Source organism: Aquarana catesbeiana, linkage group LG12, assembly GCF_042186555.1.
Source record: "Aquarana catesbeiana isolate 2022-GZ linkage group LG12, ASM4218655v1, whole genome shotgun sequence".
Lineage (NCBI taxonomy): Eukaryota > Metazoa > Chordata > Amphibia > Anura > Ranidae > Aquarana > Aquarana catesbeiana.
In genome coordinates, this window is record NC_133335.1 from 33,333,932 (window position 1) to 33,351,474 (window position 17,543).

Sequence of the window (17,543 nt, forward strand, 5' to 3'; positions counted from 1 at the left end):
GTGTGGGGGGGGTGGCTGACAAATACACAGGTGTGTGTTTAAGGGGGCGCTGACATATATACAGGTGTGTGTGGGGGGGGACATTAACATATATACAGATGTGTGTGTGGGGAGGGTGGCTGACATATATACAGGTGTGTGTAGGGGGGTGCTGACATATATACAGGTGTGTGGGGGGGCGCTGACATATACACAGGTGTGTGGGGGGGCACTGACATATATACAGGTGTGTGGGGGGCACTGACATATATACACAAGTGGGTGTGGGGGGGAGGCTGACATGTATACAGGTGTGTGTGGGGGGGCACTGACATATATACAAGTGTGTGTGGGGGGGTGCTGACATATACAGGTGTGTGAGGGGGGCGCTGACATATATACAGGTGTGTCGGGGGGGGGTGGCTGACATATATGCAGGTGTGTGTGGGGGGTGCTGACATATATACAGGTGTGTGGGGGGGCGCTGACAAATATACAGGTGTGTGTGTGTGTGTGGGGGGGCTGAAATATATACAGGTGTGTGAGGGGGGCTGACATATATACAGATGCGTGTGTGTATGGGGGGGCTGCCATATATACAGGGGTGTGTGTGTGAGGAGGGCTGCCATATATACAGTTGTGTGTGTATGGGGGGCTGACATATATACAAGTGTGTGAGGGGGGTGGACAAATATACAGGTGTGTGGGGGGCTGACATATATATATATATATATATATATATATATATATATATATATATATATATATATATACAGGTGTGTGTGAGGGGGGCTGACATATATAAAGGTGTGAGGGGGCTGACATATATACAGGTTTTGCGGGGGTGGACAAATATACAGGTGTGTGGGGGGCTGACATATATATATATATATATATATATATATATATATATATATATATATATATATATATATATATATATATATATATATATATATATATATATATACAGGTGTGTGTGAGGGGGCTGACATATATACAGGTTTTGCGGGGGTGGACAAATATACAGGTGTGTGGGGGGCTGACATATATATATACAGGTGTGTGTGAGGGGGGCTGACATATATAAAGGTGTGAGGGGGCTGACATATATACAGGTGTGAGGGGGCTGACATATATACAGGTGTGAGGGGGCTGACATATATACAGGTGTGTGGCGGGCTGACATATATACAGGTGTGGGGGGGCTGACATATTTACAGGATTGAAGGGGGGCTGAGTGCGTACAGGTGAGGTGGACGGTGTGCGGATTCGGTAGGATGGCCCATAGACAAGCCCTGGGGAATGTTGGTGGTCAGGCGGAGGGGCCCAGGTCTAAAACTGTGTAATGGGCCCAAAAATTTATGATGGCTGCCCTGACTTTACCTATAAATATTAGTATCCAGTTATATTATGTACATTTAAGAACGAATCCAGGCCTTTTTTAAAGCAATCTACTGAGCTGGACAAAACCAACTCTCGAAGGAGTCTATTTCACATTTTCACAGCTTACTTTTAAGTCCTCACAGAATTTTCTAGTTTTAAACTTACCTTAACCACAGTAAGAATGCCTTCATTTGTTTGTGGGTCAGTTGTTATCGTATAACTATCATCATCGTTTCCTTCAATAATGGAGTACACGGCTCTCCACCCCGAAGTAAATGGTGTATCGTTGTCAGTTACTCCAAATCTCAAGATGGTCAAATTGGCTTCATGTTCCGGTACGGAGGTCTGTAGCTGTTGGGAAGAAAGACTCTTTACAAACGCTAAGTAGTTGGCATGCCTTAACTGGACTAATTGGAGGAACAGATATTTGGGTTGTTCAAACAAAATACAGTCAATCACTCCGGCAATAATACATTTATCTGGAAACTAGTGACCATGGTGGTAACTCTGCACCAAAAAGCAAAGCTACCCTATTTGCATGTGTTGTAGATACCTTGCAGCCCTAAAACTGTGATATCTATCCTTAAATTAAGCATCTAAATTATGTGCAAAACAAATGTGCTCAGCATAAGGGGATTAGATAAATATGCAGAATATTTTTCTAGTGTTATGTGAAAGTGTCTCCTCTCTTTAGATTCATATGCTTCTTTTTCTTATTTCTCCAGTTCTAAAAGGCAAGCTAGCTAAGCCAGCACACGCATCTGACACAGTGTGAATGTATTTTCGCTAATTATAACTCCACGGACATTTGTAACCAAAAAAAACATTACTTTTGTGATGACTGTGAGGCTGATGCAATAAAATTGGAGAAAACAAAATTTAGCAAAAGAGAAAAACTTGTCATCAACAACTTGTCAACCTTTCATTTTATCATTACCTTTCATTTTATTGGGGAAAAGTATACAAGAATTTTGAATGTTTGCTTTCTCCAGTTTTAAGGTATTGGACCCAGTATATACAAACCTTATAGCTTTGATCAGAATAAAAATAGATTGACTTTCACTCTCTACATACAGAGTAGCATTCCAAATCTACAGGTGTTTGTTTTTAGATCCTCATTTTTACACACCTTTTTTTGAATGCAGGCAGTTTGCCCATAAAAACATAAAGTCTGGCTTTATGAGAAGAAGGGGCAATAAAAACAGAACCAGACTATAATGGCCTTTGTTTAACTGATCACTGCCCAAAGCGGAAAGAAAATAAAAAATCAATGTAACGCTGGAGGAAGCAAAATGACTATTCTGTTGTTCATTAATACAATTACTGTGTTAGTCTACAGTCATGCTGAGAAACATGTTGTAAATGCAATCAACATTGATTAATCAGACACACAGGTTGATTCTAGCACAGCGATCCACATCTTTGTTTTTTTGTTAAGTACGTACAGATGGTGAGGAAAATGTTGGAGCGTTGGTGTTTCTATCTAACACAGTCACATGGACCTCGCAGGTGCTGCTCAGCTGTCTCTCCACACCATTGTCTTTTGCTTCAATTATCAGCTTGTACCTTCTATTAGTCTGAAAGAGATTTTTTGAAAACAATTGATTACGGCACGATAACATTTATTTTAAATCTTTTAGCCTCTTATGTGCTCTGCTGTGAAGCTGGTTTTACTTTGTTTTCAAAATCTGGACCTTCCCCTGCTGTGGGCTAATCCAAACCCACCACCCCCTCAATGAGGGTAAGGTTTTTGGTGGCTGAGACACTCTCGTGGCACAGCTTATCTCCTTGGAGGGGACTTGGCTATAAAATAAAAAGTATAGTTAAAAAGTCAAATCTGGATCAGAGGTATTTCTAGCTATCAAAGGGAACGTGAGCTGACCTTGTGGTGCTTGCTCTTATTTCACCTTAGTGAGGTATACAGTAGAGCTGCACGATTCTGGCTAAAATGAGAATCACAATTTTTTTTTGTTTAGAAGATAGATCACGATTCTCGCGGTGTAACATCATCTTTCACATTAAAACAAAAAAAAAAAAACTGGGCTAACTTTACTGTTTCGTCTTTTTTTTTTTTTTTTTTTTTTTATTCATTGAAGTGTATTTTTTCCCAAAAATTTGCATTTGAAAGACCGCTGGGCAAATACAGTGTGACATAAAATATTGCAGTAATTGCCATTTTATTCCCTAGGGTCTCTGCTAAAATATATATAATGTTTGGGGGTTCCAAGTAATTTTTCTAGCAAAAAATACTGATTTTAACTTTAGAAAGAAGTGTCAGAAAAAGATTTAGACTTTAAGTGGTTAAACTTCCTGCATTTACCCATTGTTGGAAACTTGGCAGACTGCCTGGCTTATTTATTTACACAAAAGTTCTTTCCCTTTGATCTAAGAAGGAAGCTTAGTTAAAATGTATCAAGTTAAAGACTTGGCAGACTGCCCCGATGCTTTCTTTTGATAGCTGAGTGAGCAGATAAAGTCTCTCCACTTGTTATATGAAAGAATTGGCAACCTCTGCAGGAGAGATCGTCAGGGGAGGTGAATCGAGATCACGATTTTTTAACGATTAATTGTGCAGCTCTAGTATACAGCCATCTGATTGTCTAGGCAAGTGGTCTCCAAACTGCGGCCTGTGGGCCAGATTTGGCCCTTTGCTTGCCTTTATCTAGCCCTTAGGGCATATTCCTCCCATTGATATGAGGCACTATTCTGCCAACTGACACCAACAATGGTGCACCATTTCTCCCACTGAGACCAACAATGGGACACTATTCCTCCCAATGATACCAACAATGGGGTACTATTACTCCCACTAATACCAAACATGATGATGTTTACTCTCATTGATGCCAGGAAAATTTCCACTTCTGCTGGCCACAGTCCGGCCCCCCAAAAGTCTGAAGGACAATAAACTGGCCCTTTGTTTAGAAAGTTTGGAGACCCCTGGTCTAGGCTGCCAATACTTGGGCTTAAAAAAGCAAGTAATGCTGCTAAATTAAACTTTTGCTTCAAAGGTCAGCCTGTGTGGAGGTGTTTGTGACTTTTTTTTTTTTTCTCTATAAAAACACAGAAAGGACACCTCCTCTCACAGTATGTATTCCACAGATTCTCTGCTGTGCCACTTGCTGGAGCTAACTGGTGCTGCAAACTCTCCAATAACTACTATATGGAAAACCATGCATTTTTGCTGGATTTCAGTTTTCCAAGTTTTGCAAACAGGGGGCAGGGATCTAGCACCAAGTGACTTTGAAAGATGAAGATCCTCCCATGTTATTAAATAGGAGACCCATGCACACTGTGGTTTTCTTAATACCATTTCGTTTTACATTGGTTTCCAGCTATACTTATTAAAGGTATTATAATAAACTGTTTGGCAGTGCTGTGAAATGGCAATCTGCATCTGTGGTGCCGTACCTCATAATTTAGACAACCCTTGAATGAGATGAACCCCTTGTCCTTCTCTATGGTGAACTCCACATTCGGGTCAGTGGGCGTCTGAGACAGCATGAAATAGCTAACCAGTGAGTTGGGACTGTGTTCATCATCCTTGTCGTAAGCCAGCATTGTGAAGACTGTATAACCTAAAACAGACACATCTCTTTGTTATTAAGGGAAACATATCAGTCCTCAGGCCCCAAAACCAGCAGACACACAAGGCCATCAGTGTCACTAATGACTATTCATTCTGCTGCCTTTTATGCCTAGCTGTGAAATTCCACAGCCATGCTCGGTATGAGAAAAAATATTAATATTAAAATGGCCACTGGATATTTTCTGAACATAAATATATTCTATATGCAGATGAAAGAATGAATATTTAGCCCCCTAGTTGTACTTTTTAAACACCAGATTTTCCTCAAGACTTGATGAATTTAAAAAGAATCTGAAAAGAATTTGTTTGGTAAATAGTTACTTTATACATGCTGTTTAAGCAATTCTGCTTTTACTTTTGGGTTCTTTATCTTCATATTGTCAGCTCGTAGTGGTTAATTATTTCTTCAACCTACTATTATTATAACTATCATTTTTGCTATTCCAGAGCTATACAGATAACTAGAGACAAATTGCCAAAGGAACTAGAAGTCAATGTTTGTGTTTATTTCTCTTTGCTTTCTTTAATTGCATGGTCGTTGTATTGTAAATAAGAGTGGCAACCTATGATTATTACTTTTATGTTTTTGTTGCTACTACCATTTCTTAAAAGGTTATAGAAACAGAACAATCCATACACTTTAACCTGAACAATGCTCATTCTGTTATTGATAATACTTTTGCCTAAAATTGTCAATGGGAAAATACATTTTACAGGTGCAACTTTTGACATTGGTATCTTGCTATCATGTTCTAAATCTTAATACCTCTCCTTCTATTGCTTCTACCAAGTGGTGCAGCTGAAAACCCCAAGACAATCTCTGGATCTTGAGTCCTTACTGTCGATTGCCCCGTACACATGATCGGACTTTCCGCCAACAAAACCGTGGAATTTTGTTTGAAGGTTGTTGGCTCCAACTTGTCTTGCATACACACAGTCACACAAATGTTGGCCAACAATTACGAACGTAGTGACGTACAAGACGTACGTGATATCTCCATTACAAACGTTCATTTTACAAGACCGAGCGCTTCGTCTCGCCCTTGATTCTGAGCATGCGTGGACTTTTGTGCGACGAACTTGTGTACACACGATCGGAAAGTCCGACGCCAAACATTTGTTGGTGGAAAATTTGAGAACCTGCTAGCCAACATTTGTTGGCAGAAATTCCGCCAACAAATGTCCGATGGAGCATACACACGGTTGGACTTACCGCCAACAAGCTCACATTCAACATTTCCCATCGGAAAATCCGATCGTGTGTATGCGGCATAACTTGTTAGATCCTCGGATCACCACCAAAATGGTACCAAGCTTTACGGCACCCGTTTACCCAACTCTTCCCCCCTCCATCACCCCCCCTCCTTCTCAGGGCAGTTATTACACACATTAAAAATCTAGAGCGCCAGAGATGTGCAGGGAAGTTATTAAATTTATGGACAGGTGCTTGCTTCCCCTTGCACCCCCTTGTTTAGTCATGTATCATGATAGATCGTCAATTTACACGACCTATACGAATAGTCATACAGTGCATCTGGAAAGTATTCACAGCGCTTCACTTTTACAAAATGGATTAAATTAATGAAAATTCTACAAACAATACCCCATAATGACAACATGAAATAAGTTTGTTTGAAATCTGCAAATTTATTATACATAAAAAACGAAAAAAAATCCCATGTACATAAGTATTCATAGCCTTTGCCATGGCACTCAAATTGAGCTCAAGTGCATCCTGTTTCCACTGATCATCCTTGAGATGTTTCTGCAACTTGATTGAAGTCCACCTGTGGTAAATTCAGTTGATTGGACATGATTTGGAAAGGCACACGCCTGTCTATATAAGGTCCCACAGTTAACAGTAAATGTCCAAGCACAAACCAAGCCATGAAGTCCAAGGAATTGTCTGTAGACCTCTGAGATAGGATTGTATCGAGGCACAGATCTAGGGAAGGGTAGAGAAACATTTCTGCAGCATTAAAGCTCCCAGTGAGCACAGTGGCCTCCATCTTCCATAAATGGAAGAAGTTTGGAACCACTAGGACTCTTCTTAGAACGGGCCGCCTGGCCAAACTGACCAATCAGGGGAGAAGGGCCTTAGTCAGGGAGGTGACCAAGAACCACATGGTCACTCTGACAAAACTCCAGTGTTTCTCTGTGGAGAGATGAGAACCTTCCAGAAGTACAACCATCTCTGCAGCACTCCACCAATCAGGTAGAGTGGCCAGACGGAAGCTACTCCTCAGTAAAAGGCACATGACAGCCCGCCTGGAATTTGCCAAAAGGCAACTGAAGGACTCTCAGGCCATGAGAAACAAAATCTCTGGTCTGATGAAACAATGAGTGAACTCTTTGGCCTGAATGGCAAGCGTCATTTCTGGAGGAAACCAGGCACTGCTCATCACCTGGCCAAAAACATCTCTACAGTGAAGCATGGTGGTGGCAGCTTCATGCAGTGGGGATGTTTGTCAGCAGCAGGAACTGGGAGACTAATTCGAGGGAAAGATGAATGCAGCAATGTACAGAGAAATCCTTGAAGAAAACCTGCTCCAGAGCACTCTGGCCCTTAGACTGGGGCGAAGTTTCATCTTCCAACAGGACGACGATGCTAAGCACACAGCCAAGATAACAAATGAGTGGCTACGGGACAACTCTGTGAATGTCCTTGAGTGGCCCACCAGAGCCCAGTCTTGAACCTAATTGAACATCTCTGGAGAGATCTGAAAATGGCTGTGCACCGAGACTCCCCATCCAACCTGATGGAGCTTGAGAGGTCCTGCCCAAAAATAGGCGTGTCAAGCTTGTAGCATCATTGAGGCTGTAATTGGTGCCAAGGTGCTTTAACAAAGTATTGAGTACAGTATTGACACTCATGTACGTGGGATTTTTTTTTTTTTTTTTTAATAAGTTTGCAAAGATTTCAAACAAACTTCTTTCACATTGTCATTATGGGGTATTGTTTGTAGAATTTTGAGGAAAATAATGAATTTAATCAATTTTAGAATAAGTCTGTAACATAACAAATTGTGGAAAAACTGAAGCGCTGTGAATACTTTCCGGATGCACTGTATGTCCTGGGCATGCAACTTGATTGCCACTTTGCCAGCTTTGCAGGTTCATCAGGCTGCATGAATCCCGTATGCTGTGAAGTAAGGGCCTATTCGCATGTGTGTTCAAATACACATTGATGTGCACATTTTTGTCTAGAAGTGTGTTATGTTGCGCAAACCATACGATTTAAATGGTCCCACAATGCATATCCATGGGCCAAAAAGTTTCTTGGCGGTCTTAATTATTTTTAGCACGCTGCAAAGCAATCAGTGTGTTTTTGTTGCGTGCTTTGCAGGGAGGGCTGTCAGCTACTAGCGGGCTTCTAACAAGCTTCACATAGTGCTGAAGCTTACTATCCATTCCATTTAAATTGACAGCACTCCCTTTAAAGTATAACTAAAGGGAATTTTTTATTTATTTTTTGGTAAAATAGGGATGGATTACAATACCTATTAGGTTTTTATTGCTGTCTGTGTCTCGGTTAGGGAGATTCATCCTCTCTATTTGTCCTGTTTACCATCATCATTGAAAGCAAAGTAAAAAAATCCCAAATTTTGGGTTGTCCCTAGAAAAATAATGGGGGGGAAACCTCCCAATGGGGACTGAGGGATTCCTTTTGCAGGGATTTCTTCTCACTTCCTGTTTTGGCTATGGGAAAGGAAGTGAAGGTAAATCTCCCCAATGGAACACAGATGGGCAAAAAAATAATTGTAAGGGGTTATAATCCTCCCTTACTCTGTCCAAAATGGGGGGCGGGAAACACCTAAAGTTCTACTTTAAGATATGTATTCAACATTCCTTTTACTGGAGCTATACCACCTCCTAGGCAGCATTTTGAATTGTGAAATAGAAAGTAAAATGGGTACATCAGCTGACCTGGTTTTAGAAGATGTGATTTTGTGTTGTACTTTCATGTTATCCTATTTATTTTCGACTGAACTCCATTTTGTCTTCTATGTCATTATACTGCGGCAGGTCTGTTCGTTCCCGCAAATCGCCATAGCTGTACGTCAGCTATGGTTGCCACCTCATCCCTTTAAACCCGAACACATATTAATTACACGGGTTCTGTGGCTGATTAAGGTGGTAAATAAACTCACTTGGTGCCTTATCTGCATTTAATTAGCCTCAGAACCTGTGTAATTCATATGTGTTCGCGTTTAAAGGGATGAGGTGGCAACTCTAACGTCAGCCCTTTAAACAGCTATAGCAGGCGTGCACGCGCTGCACGGCGGGGGAATTGATGCGCATGGCCGGCAGCCGCGATGTCCTCCGGCCACCCGCGATTGCGCGAAAGAGCCAGAACGGGGATCTATCAATGTAAACAGAAAGATCCCCGTTCTGACAGGGAAGTAGAGAGAGATCTGCTGTTCCTAGTGATCAGCGATCTCGCTCTACTCCCAGTCAGTCCACTCCCCCCACGGTTAGAAACACCTCCCTAGGGAACCCTTGATTGCCCCCTAGTGTCAACCCCTTCCCTGTCAGTGTCATTTATACAGTAATCAGTGCATTTTTATAGCACTGATATAAATGTCACTGGTCCCCAAAAAGTGTCCGATCTGTCCGCCGCAATATCGCAGTCCCGCTAAAAATCGCTGATCATCGCCATTACTATTAAAAAAAAAAAAAAATTATAATAAAAATGCCATAAATTTATTCTTCATTTTGTAGACGCTATACCTTTTGCACAAACCAATCAATATATGCTTATTGCGATTTTTTTTTTTTTTCACCAAAAATATGTAGAAGAATACATATTGGCCTAAAAAAGACATTTTTTTTGGATATTTATTATAGCAAAAGGTAAAAAAAAATGTTTTTTTTGTTTGTTTAAAGCGCAAAAAAAATTAAAACCGCAGAGGCGATCAAATGCCTCCAAAAGAAAGCTCTATTTCTGGGGAAAAAAGGACGTCATTTTTGTTTGGGTACAGCGTCGCACGACCGCGTAATTGTCAGTTAAAGCGACGCAGTGCCACATCGCAAAAAATGGCCTGGTCAGGAAGGGGGAAAATATTCCGTTCCTTAAGTGGTTAATATGCCTCATACAGTTGAAAACATTGGGGTTTCCTTTAATAGTTATGCCGCGTACACACGGTCGGACTTTTCGTCTACAAAAGTCCAACGGACGCTGACGGACTAAAGCTGGCTGGTAATCCGATCGTGTGTGGGCTTCTCCGGACTTTCAACGGACTTTTTCAGCCTCAAATCCGACGGACTTTAGATTTGAAACATGCTTCAAATCTTTCCGACGGACTCGAGTCCGGTCGAAAAATCCGCTCGTCTGTATGCTAGTCTGACGGACAAAAACCCACTCTAGGGCAGCTATTGGCTACTGGCTATCAACTTCCTTATTTTAGTCCGGTGTACGTCATCACGTAAGAATTCGACGGACTTTTGTGTGATCGTGTGTAGGCAAGTCTGTTCGTTAGAAAGTCCGCCGCAAGTCCGTCGAAAGTCCGTCGAAAGTCTGTCGGACAGGCTGTCGGACTTTTGTAGCTGAAAAGTCCGACCGTGTGTACGCCCCATTAGACTAGGTGTTTATTTACTCACTGCTATTAGGAAAATATAAAGACATTTTTGTTTTCCAAGAGCAAATAAGCTGATGTATAGTCCTGACAGGCACAGTTTATTACCATTACATCAGATAGCAATTTGTGCCTAGCTGTGCAATTAGCAGCAAGCCGGGGAGAGCAAATGAGCTGACCTGACAACAGCGAGCAGATGGTACATCGGGTCTTCTATCCATACTGTACCTTGCACAGCGCTTTCATTAACGGAGACGTAAAAAGTCTTGTTTTTGAACTCTGGGGCATTATCATTGATGTCCAGGATCTTCAGATGAATGCCGAGTCTTGTACCCACTTTCATGGAAGTTTTGTTGATGGCGTTGAACTTCCACTGCATGTAAACAAAAAAGAAAAAAAAAGTTTGCTGAGAACTTTGGCAGGCAGCACAGTTTAAGCAAGCTTGTCAAAGGCAGTAGCAGTGCTGAGGTATAACGTAGCAGCTGTCGAGAACAGAGACTACACCAGATGGAAAGTTGCGAGCAATTATCTGTTGGAAAGATGATCGTTTTTAATTGGGGCGTTAAAACTTAAATCCACGCGATATTTTCTTCATACGAAGCAAAAAAAAAAGTACAGTCGGTGCTTAGCGTGGCAGAAAACAAAAAACGCTGGTACTAACTCCTGTGCACAGGTTTATAAAAACTCTTCTCCACCTGTGGTTTTACCCAACCTCTTCCTGAACCTTTTGATAACAAGATAAAGGTTCCACGTTTTTTTCAAGATTCGTGTTCTCATGCTGTCATTCTCCATAGCATAAACAAGCATGCACTGCCAATTGGAGCATGTGTATTTATAGACCCATCAGTTGAGAGATAATACAGGTGGATGTTGGATCGGTTGTGCCTGCAGGTACATCTGTGCACTGTGCCACAGCATTCAAAGTGATTCTTCCTTTCGTAGCAATGGGAGAAAGCAACTGTCCCTGATTTCGAGGGACTGTCCCTGACTTGGAGCAATGTTCCTCTGTTCCTCTTCCCCCTCATTTGTCCCTCATTTTGGTCTGATCTATATAGTTGTGCACATAAAATGCACTTTTTATCTTTCAAAAAGTGTTTCCCAGTGCTAAACCTTTCATCCAATTTCTAAATTGCTGCCTTTGTACATTTTAAAAGCTAATATAAAAGGAATAGTAGTGGTCAGGGCTTTTTTTGCCAGGGGGAACTTGGTGGAACTCAGTTCCACCACCTCTGGCTCAGACCCTTTTGGTGCCTGCTCACCACAGCTCTGAACTCTGTATGTAATGCAATCCTGGTATTTAGTGCCCCTTTAAGACCCTCCTACTGTTTTTGTGTTTTGGGAAGAGAAAAACAGAAAAATAGTTTTTGGGGGATCAGAATTTGGAGGGCTACTCGTCATTGGTCCATGTAACAATTACAATCGGTGTGAACTAGTAAGTTTCCTTACTATTACCAACTATTTTTCTGTTTTTCTCTTCCCAAGTCCTATTCTATGTATGCTCATTACACTGTATTTTGATACTATTGATAGATTATGATTGGTATGTTTTATTCATGCACTTTTCAGACTATATAATACAACTGCACAGGAAATCCCTGAAGAAGGAATTCCATCCATTATATTCCGAAACATGTTGGATCCCTAAAATGTATCATGTATGCATGTGTTCCTCATATTAGAACCCTCATTATAATGATATAGTGCAGTAGCTGCATGATATATCCATTGTTTTTAAACTTCCAATTTATGTTTATTTTTGAATAAAGTATATATTTTTACATATTTTTGATCACTTGATCTATACCAATCTCATATTCACTATTTACTACAATTTTACCCCCTGTTCCCCTCTCACCCACAAAATCCCTGAGGCATCTCTTCAAATATATTTTTTCCTATGGTTTTGGTATGAGGTGAGAGGTGATTCACACTTCTTCCTAGACCTATGGTCTTCCAGACTGCATTGGTAGTCCAACCACACTGACTATGCTGTAGTCTTACAGGCCATTTCTTCTATTATGTATAAACCTGCCCACCCATAATTACAGTTGTAGAGAAGGGAAGGCGAATGGCTAACTTAAGCTTAAGAGTGCCACATCCAGTATTCAAGACAAAAACAAAAGGGAGTTCCCCTAAGTGGACTTTTAAGGCACCTGATATTATCTTATGTAAAAGTGTACAAAAAATATAGAAAGTAATATAATAAACAAATTTTATTAATGATTAAACAAGATTAAAAATAAAACGAAATATTGCTTTGTCTGAACAATCGATTACTATCACCATACAACAGGGTATATATGAAGAAACCTCCTTACACCCAACGCGTTTCGGGATACAGTTTAATCCTTCTTCAGGGGTGCAAGAGGAAAGGAGGGTTTCATATGATGTTGGATGGTGAGATGGTTATAGAATATTTAGTCAAACAGCACAGGTTAATTGTGCCAATGGGATCGCTGTCTTAAGGCAAAAGGGCATCAAAAAGGTCTGGGTATGCAGACTGAGTGTTGTTATCCTTACAAGGAAGAGACCCCCCCCCCCCCCCCGCACTCCGCGGCAGCATGACGGCCAGAAGAATATACTGAGGCAAGTGGAATCCCTGCTAATAGCGATAAGATAATAAAGTTGATGGCCTGGCAGGGTAAAAGGCCAGATCCAGCAGCTTAGTGGGGGAGAGAATGAAAGAGCCAGCTGCACATCCTGGCATCCAGCTACGAGTGCTACAGTTGTAACACCAGGACAGGACATGAGAGAAAATCTCTGATGGGAGCGTAACACTTTTTTTTTTTGCGTAGAGAAGGGAAAGTTTGAAACCCCTGTTACTGCTGTCTCCGATACAAGAATTGGACCCCGTGAATGCTACACGTTTCAGTTTCTAAGTTTTCTTGTCAAAGCTCAATTAAACAAGCTGAAGTTAGAAGCTGATTGGTTCCTATGCACAGCTGCACCAGATTTTGTGTGCACCAGTTTATAAATATCTCCTTATGGCCGGGTTCACACTGCTTCGACACAAAAGTCGTGTGACTGACTTCCAATCTGGCTTTGCCCTGCGACTTTGGTCCAGCATTGATCCAACTTTAATGAACAGGATCCAAACTGAGACGAGCGCGACTTGGGGCTGGTATGGATTTCCACACCAAATTTACAAAAAAAATGCCCCCCTCCCCAAATTCATACCAAATCTGAGCATGCAGCCTGGCAGACCAGGAAGGGGAGGGGGACAAGCGAACTATACTCCTACTGAACTATACCAGGCCACATGCCCTCAACATGGGGGGTGCTTTGGGCCCCCCCAGCCCAAAGAACCTTGTCCCCATGTTGATGAGGACAAGGGTCTCTTCCCCAAAACCCTGGTCTGTGGTTGTTGGGGTCCGTGGGCAGGGGGCTTATCAGAATCTGGAAGCCCCAGATCCCGCCCCCCATGTAAATGAGTATGGGTTACATAGTACCCCTACCCATTCACCTAAAAAAAAAAAAAAGAAAACAGTGTAGTCTAACAATTAAAAAAATTAGGCAGTTTTTGACAAGTATTTATTGAAAATGTATAATGTCCCTCGATGTAGATCATCAATCACAATGTCATCCTCCACTGACATGATTAAAAAAAAAAAAAAAAGCCCCTCCCCACCGACGAGTGCTCCCGACTTTCTGGCAGTGCCTGTGTCTGACAGTTCTTCTATAGCTATGGGACATGCGGTGACATAACTTTGAGCCCCCGCCCTCTTGTGATGTCACGGACCTATCATCACTGCATGGCCACGCCCCATAGCTATATAAGGACTGTCAGGCACGGGAGCTGCCAGAACGGCGGGAGCATTCGTCGAGGGAGGAATGTTTATATTTTTTTGCGGCGGAGGAAGACCTTGTGATTGATGTTGGATCTACATCAGGAGACACTTGTTAAAAACTGCCTCATGTTTTTTTGTTACACTAAACTGTTTTTTTTTGGGGTGAATGGGTAGGGTTGTGGGGAAGAGACCCTTCTCCCCATCAACACGGTGCTTCTGGGGTGGGAGACCCTGCCCCAAAGCACTTTCCCCAGCCATGTTGAGGGCCTGTGACCTAGTATGGTTCGGGGAGCTCACTTGTCATCGTCCCTTTGCTGGCCTGCCGGGCTGCATGCTCAGATAAGGGTCTGGTCTGGTATGAATTTGGGGGGGGGGGGGGGCGCATGCTGTTTTTTTTTTTTTCCCCCCAATACATTTTGCATTGCTAACATTGCCTCTGAGCACAATTTGCATGTCACAAGTTGGATCAGGTAAGATGCTAATCCAACTTGGATGCGACTTTCATTCAATTCTATGGGCTGAAATCAGACCGAAGTAGCGCAGGAGCCTTTTTCAAAAGTCGGACTGACACAAGTCGGACCAATTAAGACCTCTAGGAGCAGTAGCATTTTGGCAGAAAAAACATTTGTCGCTTGTAAATGCATCTGAACGTGTGCTAATGCTAGGCGTCTCAAGCATGTGAGCCTTCATTTATTTCAGTAGCCAGAATTAATTTAATTGGGCAGAATCATTTATTCTGGCCACTGAAATGAGTTGATGCTCAAGCACTTGACACATCCAAACACGTTTACGAGCATCAAGCGTTTTTTCTTTTTTTTTTTTTTTTCCTGCCAAAACACTGCTGACCAGAGGAAAGGCGTCGAGGAGAGATGGACAAATGCCCTGTGTACATGAGGCCTTAAAGGGAAACTCTTCACTATGAAATCCAAATTTAAAAACAAAAAAAACTATTTTAATGTTTTTTTTCCACACCTTATAAAAACAAATGACTTACCTGAAACAGAGGGGTTTTTTCATAGTCAATTTTCTGATGAACGTAAATTGATCCAGTGTCTTCGTCGATGTGGAAAAGTCCTTTGGGATCCTCGTCTACTCCTTTCCCCTGCAGCTTGTACTGCAGCTGAAATCCTTCCTCCAACTTCACCTGCCGGATACCAGTCACAAGATTTAAGCAAAGGCAAACGTAAAATACCTTAATTGATCTGCACTTGCCAAGCTTGCCCACAAGGCATATGCAACTCTCCAGTACAGCCTGGGGGCAGCATGGCCCATTAACCAAAATCCAAGTCAAGCAAGATTATATTCATAATGTCATTACTCGGTGTACTTCTATATATATTTTTTTTCTTCTCTATAATAGATTTGAGACAAAGGTATAACATTTATTCACCAGATATCCTACTCCTTTTTATAAGTTTGATTAACCTTTTGGTTAAATGTTCATTTTTTTCAGCTTTTTTAGAGACCTTTCACACTTGTGCATAGTGGCAATGCATTGATTAACCGCTTCAGCCCCCGGAAGATTTTACCCCCTTCCTGACCAGGCCATTTTTTTGCGATTCGGCACTGCGTCGCTTTAACTAACAAATTACACCGGCATTGTACCCAAACAAAATTGATGTCCTTTTTTCCCCACAAATAGAGCTTTCTTTTGGTGGTATTTGATCACCTCTGCGGTTTTTATTTTTGTGCGCTATGAACAAAAAAGACCAACAATTAAAAAAAAAAAAACTAATTTCTTCATCAATTTAGGCCAATTTGTATTCTGCTACATATTTTTGGTAAAAAAAACCAAAAAAACCCTCAATAAGCGTATATTGATTGGTTTGCGCAAAAGTTATACCGTCTACAAAATAGGCGATAGATTTATGGCATTTTTATTTTTTTATTTATTTTTTTTTTTTCCCTAGTAATGGCTGTGATCTGCGATTTTCAGCGGGATTGCGGCAGAAAGATTGGACACCTAACTGACATTTTTGACACTTTTTTTGGGAACCAGTGACATAAAAATGTGCACTGACTACTAAGGGCACTGGCAGGGAAGGGGTTAACATCAGGGGCGATTAAGGGGTTAAATGTGCTCCCTGTGTTTATTAACTGTATGGGGGATGGGCTGCCTGGGACAACACACAGATCCCTCTTCCTGCATAGCAGAAAGACAAGATCTGTGTGTCATCTGCTGACAGAACAGAGATCTGCCTGGTTTACTATGGCAGATCCCCGTTCTGTCACTGCGGGGAACAATCGTAGGCGGGCGGCGGACAGCGAGTCCGCTGGACCCACCGATTGGTTCCCCCGCTGGCCAATCGGTGTACGTGCGTGCCCAAAGATCGCCATGTACGAGCCAGATGTACAACTACGGCGATTTTGCACAGCTGAGCCAACCTGCTGCAGCATAACTGCGGCGGCTGGTCGGCAAGTGGTCAGATACCCACTGCCTGTACTGATGGTCTCAACGGCAGTGAATTGAGCCCAAACCGCAGGCCATATTTGCTTTACACCAGCTTACAGACTTGCTTATTACTAACATAGCCAATAAGCTTTCAGTGACATGCCTGTAAACCAGTCATCCAGCAAAGGTCGGCAGTTTTGTTTCATCTGTAAAAACATTCTTTCTTTTTGTATCTATTTTTATATTGCCGAACAGGTATGTGTATGTGTGTACTTTTTTTTATTGTTTTTTTTTTTTTTTTGTTTTTTTTTATTTGCAGCTACTGCCGAATTTCGTACATTGTTAGCATGACTGGAATATATCAACTGTAAAAATAGTGAGTGGTGTTTGCACAAACACAAAAGCAGCAATCAACATTTTAAAAGCATAAAGATAAGAGTGGAATTAGCTTCAAACTTAATACATATGTAACAAGGTAGTAAAATTTAGCATGTTTAGTTTTTTTCTTTCTTTTACATTTAGGATCAAGTGAAACCGCATGAAAGGTGATTTACAGCAAGCAGCAGGTGTTCTTTTACAAAGCTGTAGGCTGTTTTGAGGTGTGGCGGCACAGAATATGAATATCCATCATACCATCTGTTAATTGTAAGTATAAGTTTGTTCAGTACCAGTAATCTGTACCCAAGGATCATGGCACATGGCTGTAATTGGGTGTTAGTGTGCACATGACAGTATTTTTCTATAATTTCCAGGGGCATTTAGCTACAAAGCATGTATGTCATTTTATAACATTGCTTGTTAATGTCCCATCCCTAATTAACCGCACTTGACCC

At 41.6% G+C, this 17,543-nt stretch overlaps 1 protein-coding gene across 1 annotated transcript in view; it reads right to left on the reverse strand.

The window, feature by feature from the left end:
* Nucleotides 1-17,543, reverse strand: part of LOC141114076 (cadherin-like protein 26) — a 130,897-nt gene that overhangs the window by 67,555 nt on the left and 45,799 nt on the right. The window contains exons 3-7 of the mRNA XM_073607537.1: nucleotides 15,313-15,462; nucleotides 10,759-10,903; nucleotides 4,777-4,943; nucleotides 2,811-2,942; nucleotides 1,531-1,716 (exon numbers count right to left, since the gene is read on the reverse strand). Coding sequence (XP_073463638.1) covers nucleotides 1,531-1,716; nucleotides 2,811-2,942; nucleotides 4,777-4,943; nucleotides 10,759-10,903; nucleotides 15,313-15,462 — 780 coding nt within the window. The remainder of the gene's footprint in view (nucleotides 1-1,530; nucleotides 1,717-2,810; nucleotides 2,943-4,776; nucleotides 4,944-10,758; nucleotides 10,904-15,312; nucleotides 15,463-17,543) is intronic.